At 38.2% G+C, this 6,000-nt stretch overlaps 1 protein-coding gene across 2 annotated transcripts in view; it reads left to right on the forward strand.

Annotated features, from left to right (window-relative positions):
- klc4 (kinesin light chain 4) overlaps positions 1-5,751 on the forward strand; it is a 35,909-nt gene extending 30,158 nt beyond the window's left edge. For both annotated transcript variants that reach the window (XM_021557391.3, XM_021557390.3), the window contains exons 15-16: positions 3,402-3,465; positions 3,747-5,751. In XM_021557391.3, the coding sequence (XP_021413066.2) occupies positions 3,402-3,465; positions 3,747-3,830 (148 nt within the window). In that variant the 3' untranslated portion in view covers positions 3,831-5,751. The remainder of the gene's footprint in view (positions 1-3,401; positions 3,466-3,746) is intronic.
- Positions 5,752-6,000: the final 249 nt, after the last annotated feature.

The raw sequence follows: 6,000 nt of genomic DNA on the forward strand, positions 1-6,000 counted from the left end.
AGTTGCTAGCTAATGTGGAAACACAGCCATGTCTAAAGTAAATTTGACGCCATTATGATGAAGTGGTTTCCTACTCATTTTTTGCATACTTTTAGTTAAGTGTTCACACTCCCAAGCCACTATATTTAAGTGATTATGGACATTATAGGTCAGAGCCATGGTTGAGTGGTAAATCACATGTACAAATCTCCCCGCTTGAGACCAGGGTTCAATCCCCGCATTCGTATATTCCAATGTTTCTCCCACCTGCCTGTATCCCAATCTGATTTCCATCATGAACTTTAGTACCAGGACATTTTAGCCAAAAACCTGGTTGCCTCTGCCAGGAGGCTGAAACTTGGCCGCAAGTGGATCTTCTAGCAAGACAATAACCCCAAGCACACATCAAAATCCACAAAGAAATTGTTAATTGACCATTATTAAAAATAATTGCAATGGCCATATGAGTCCCCGGACCCCAATGAAAGCCTGTGGTTTGAATTGAAGAGGGCAGTCCATAAGTGCAGAGAAAAGAATATCAAGGTTCTGGACAGATTCTGTATGGAGGAATGGTCTAAGATCCCTTCCATTGTGTTCGCCAATCTCATAAAACATTTTAGAAAAAGGCTGTGTCGTTATCTTCGCAGGGGGAGGGTGCTGGAGTATTAAAAACAGGGGTGCCAATATATTTGACCCCTGTCTTTTATCGATTTTTGTATTTATTTATTACTTGTTAAACAAAATCTCTCTTTCTCTGAGCAATTGTATTAGTATAAAATACTATAATTAAAACAAAAATATATATTGCTCAGTATTTGTATTATTATATACATGTTTTGCTGACCTTTATCAGGGTGCCAATAATTTTGGACCTGACTACAATACTTTCTATCTGGTTTTAGACATTCAATTAGGGATGACCGGTATGGATGTTCTGGACTGTTACCAATATCCATTTATTTTATTTTATGGCCTTCTGAACCATTATAGCACAGATAGAAGATGCACCCAAGTTGCTATGTTCACAAGGCTATTAAGACAAATTGTGAAATGACTTAAATATGGGAAATGTTTAAAAAATATATATTTGCATAACAAATTGACTCAGGAAGTAAGGTGCTTTGGAGGCTGAATGGGGCGTTAAATGCCAAAATAGCCCGTGTCAAAACGTGATTCATTTCAGTACAATGTTTCTCTATCTGATTCCCATACGGTCTCAATAGTGTCAAAATACCCTGGCCTAAAAAATAGATATCTTTAGATTACAATATTCACACATTGGAGATTATTTTAAACAAGTACCTTAAAAAAGTATTTATCCCCTTTCCACTTCAATCTTCACTTCTTAAATGGTGTTTCTGCAACTACAGCACCAAGTCGGACACTGCATGTTTGGTTACGGATAATGCTGCAGTTTTTTTTTTTCAGCTATTGTCTTCCTCTTAATTAGGACCACCAACCCAACACTTCTGTATAAGGTTTAGTTGAAGATAAATAGCACAAAAAATAATCTTAAATGTACTGTTATATTAATGATTAATCTCACATGAAGCTATGCTATTCTGAGCAGATGTTCAGTAACGGTGTTACTGAATCATAATATGAAATGCACCTGACAAAATGTGTAAACAAATGAAAATGTTGTGACGTTCATTTGACACACAAATTCACACAACATGATACGCTATTCCTTCTTGGTCCAGTACCCGTCAGTAGCCTCACCCACACACTCGCCGAAGCATAAGACATTTCATATACAGTGCCTTGAGAAAGTATTCGGCCCCCTTGAACTTTGCGACCTTTTGCCACATTTCAGGCTTCAAACATAAAGATATAAAACTGTATTTTTTGTGAAGAATCAACAAGTGGGACACAATCATGAAGTGGAACGACATTTATTGGATATTTCAAACTTTTTTAACAAATCAAAAACTGAAAAATTGGGCGTGCAAAATTATTCAGCCCCTTTACTTTCAGTGCAGCAAACTCTCTCCAGAAGTTCAGTGAGGATCTCTGAATGATCCAATGTTGACCTAAATGACTAATGATGATAAATACAATCCACCTGTGTGTAATCAAGTCTCCGTATAAATGCACCTGCACTGTGATAGTCTCAGAGGTCCGTTAAAAGCGCAGAGAGCATCATGAAGAACAAGGAACACACCAGACAGGTCCGAGATACTGTTGTGAAGAAGTTTAAAGCCGGATTTGGATACAAAAAGATTTCCCAAGCTTTAAACATCCCAAGGAGCACTGTGCAAGCGATAATATTGAAATGGAAGGAGTATCAGACCACTGCAAATCTACCAAGACCTGGCCGTCCCTCTAAACTTTCAGCTCATACAAGGAGAAGACTGATCAGAGATGCAGCCAAGAGGCCCATGATCACTCTGGATGAACTGCAGAGATCTACAGCTGAGGTGGGAGACTCTGTCCATAGGACAACAATCAGTCATGTATTGCACAAATCTGGCCTTTATGGAAGAGTGGCAAGAAGAAAGCCATTTCTTAAAGATATCCATAAAAAGTGTTGTTTAAAGTTTGCCACAAGCCACCTGGGAGACACACCAAACATGTGGAAGAAGGTGCTCTGGTCAGATGAAACCAAAATTGAACTTTTTGGCAACAATGCAAAACGTTATGTTTGGCGTAAAAGCAACACAGCTGAACACACCATCCCCACTGTCAAACATGGTGGTGGCAGCATCATGGTTTGGGCCTGCTTTTCTTCAGCAGGGACAGGGAAGATGGTTAAAATTGATGGGAAGATGGATGGAGCCAAATACAGGACCATTCTGGAAGAAAACCTGATGGAGTCTGCAAAAGACCTGAGACTGGGACGGAGATTTGTCTTCCAACAAGACAATGATCCAAAACATAAAGCAAAATCTACAATAGAATGGTTCAAAAATAAACATATCCAGGTGTTAGAATGGCCAAGTCAAAGTCCAGACCTGAATCCAATCGAGAATCTGTGGAAAGAACTGAAAACTGCTGTTCACAAATGCTCTCCATCCAACCTCACTGAGCTCGAGCTGTTTTGCAAGGAGGAATGGGGAAAAATGTCAGTCTCTGTGCAAAACTGATAGAGACATACCCCAAGCGACTTACAGCTGTAATCGCAGCAAAAGGTGGCGCTACAAAGTATTAACTTAAGGGGGCTGAATAATTTTGCACGCCCAATTTTTCAGTTTTTGATTTGTTAAAAAAGTTTGAAATATCCAATAAATGTCGTTCCACTTCATGATTGTGTCCCACTTGTTGTTGATTCTTCACAAAAAAATACAGTTTTATATCTTTATGTTTGAAGCCTGAAATGTGGCAAAAGGTCGCAAAGTTCAAGTGGGCCGAATACTTTCGCAAGGCACTGTACATTTGCTTGAGACCCACTCCAATGAAAATGCTTTGTTATTCCGTTGCAGTATGAAACGAGCTGCCTCTCTGAACTATTTGAACAAGAGCAGTGACGACGACGACTCCTTTCAGGTAACGCGTCTCCTAGTGGATATACCGTTATTCATACTTCTTGTTTAGTTTGCATTATGGCCTTGTAGCAACTTATCGGCTGCCTGCTGGATTGTTCACCTTAGTTCACCCAGGACCAAGATACCTGTTCTAAAAACACCCCCATCATTCTCTCTTCAGAATCGAGTTTAGCAATAAAGCATGACCTTGTGTTTTTTTTATTTTTATTATATATGTATTTCTTTCATTCTCTCACTCTCGGTCTCTCTCCCTCCTGTCTCTCTGCCTCTTTCTCTCTAAAGAGTCCAACAGGTGATAGGAGGCTAAGGCAGAGCAGGAACCTGAGTTCCAGTACTGTTGATCTCTACAGTGGAACTGGAAACTGAACACACACACTCCCAACAGTTTTTCCAAATAATGAAGTTGTTTAATTTTCACTTGTGCCATCCTAAACCTAAATTTTGTAGTTTCCATTCCTACATTTAAACACTGTTTAATGTTATTGCTGCTTTGTAGACTTTCTGTAGAATTCAAAACAATATATTGTAAAAATGTGCTTGGTTGTAATGTCATTGATTATATTGTGAGATTAGACAGCGAGAATCCTTACTGCTTGGATTGGTTTGATACAAATCCCCTTAAGGTGCTCTGTGCAATCAGACACTCAGGGCAGTGTATTGTGGACCATAGTGTTTCACATGAAGACCAAGCATGGTCTCCATGTGAAGCTAGTTATTAGCTTTTATTCACTATACCTGCAGATTCTGAAGGCATGGTGGGTCAGTACTCTTCCCAAATCAGAGAGGATTATTATTTTTAAGAGCTGTCCAATTCCGCCATTTACACTGGTTTCTCCCCTTTCCATAATCATGAAGATACTCGGTACTGTAGTTAAATAGTAATTAAGTCATGAAGATGGTATTCATGAATATAGAATAAAAATAAATCTACGATTTAAAGGGGTACCGCACCTAATAAAAATGTACATAAAGAAAATAGTTGATGGAACCAGATATTTCTTGTTTATATAGCTACTACAGCTTAGCCTTGAGCATTGTTGAGTGTAAAACAACTTAAGTGGTGCTAGGACTCCTGTTTTGCTTGTATCAAATTACTTGTTTTTTGACCATGTTCATTAGTTAGGGTGTTCCTCAGAGATTTTCAAGTAAAGCAATATGAGCACAAATAACTCTTGGGGGGGGGGGGGGGGGGCAGCTACTGAAATTAACCTAAATCTAAGTACTTACTCAGTAAAGGCCAAATGCCATGATGTAATTATCATTTTTAGGTTAGATGGTAACCACATATTGACCTGGTTATTTTACATTTCTTCAGGCACTGTATAAGAAACGTATACAGTAATTATTTATCTCAGGGTCTGGGATTGAGTGTTTCCCAAAGCTATACTTTCCAATGCTGTATCAATTCATGCATTACACTCTTCGAACAAAGGGTTCTTCAGGTGTCTCCATAGAAGAAACCTTTTTGGTTCCTGGTAGAACTCTTTTGGGTTCCATGTAGAACCCTCTGTGTAAAGGGTTTCACATGGAACTCAGAAGGGTTCTACTTGGAACCAAAAGGGGTTCTTGAAAGGTTTCTCGTATGGGGACAGCCAAAGAACCCTTTTAGGTTCTAGATAGCACCTTTTTTTTCTATGTGTGTAACTAAGCCATGTCTTCCCTGGTCTTGATCTGTTTGTGCTCTTGCCCACAGTCTAGCCTCACAGCATAATGGACATGTTTGGCATGATAGCACAAACAGACTGGCACAGGCTAAGGCTAACTTTCTATGGATGTCAAAACGTTCCAATGTTGAAGAGGGGAGGCTCATTTTCTCTATAGCGTTTCCTCCCTAAGAACGTTGGAGAGACACAAAGGAAAACATTTGTTTTCATTCAGCCATGCAAGAGATGCGTTCCATTAGATCTATTTACCAGTTGTAGCACAGATATTAAATTATATAATGAAAAATGACTATAATCATGTTTTATTGAGTTTATGAATCAGTCAATATGAATGTAGTATTGCACTAAAAAGATCATTAGGCTTGAATTGTGAATATATTTTAATATTTGTTTAAATATGACTAAGATTTAAAAGGTTTCACTTCGGTGCTATATATGTGTTAATATATATGTAGATCAGAAGGTTTTTCATATTCAGATGACTCAATGTTTAAAGGGTATTTTAGTGGTGTAAAACTGAATGTTAACCATTTTCAGGTTATCATATTCTTCTCATGCAATCATTTTCAGTCAGAATTCCTTCATTGAATGTAAATAAACCCTTAATAAAATAGCTGATATCATGTCCTGGTATTGATTGTTATTACTAACCTTTTGGTAGCCTTTGATGACTGTGGACATAATGTAGGCACAATGCTGTATGGCTATGCATAACTGCAACAACAAACAGTAATTTCAGTGCTGGGTAATCATAGCAAGCCATCGGCAGTTGTCTTGAGAAAATGACTCAAACTATAACTTTATCAAGGGGTATCACCTTTCTAATCATGGAAATAGAATGTAACAGATTAGAACAAGAACAGCATATTGAA

The sequence above is a fragment of the Oncorhynchus mykiss genome, chromosome 13 (genome assembly GCF_057628025.1).
Source record: "Oncorhynchus mykiss isolate SJ-2025 chromosome 13, ASM5762802v1, whole genome shotgun sequence".
Taxonomy (NCBI): domain Eukaryota; kingdom Metazoa; phylum Chordata; class Actinopteri; order Salmoniformes; family Salmonidae; genus Oncorhynchus; species Oncorhynchus mykiss.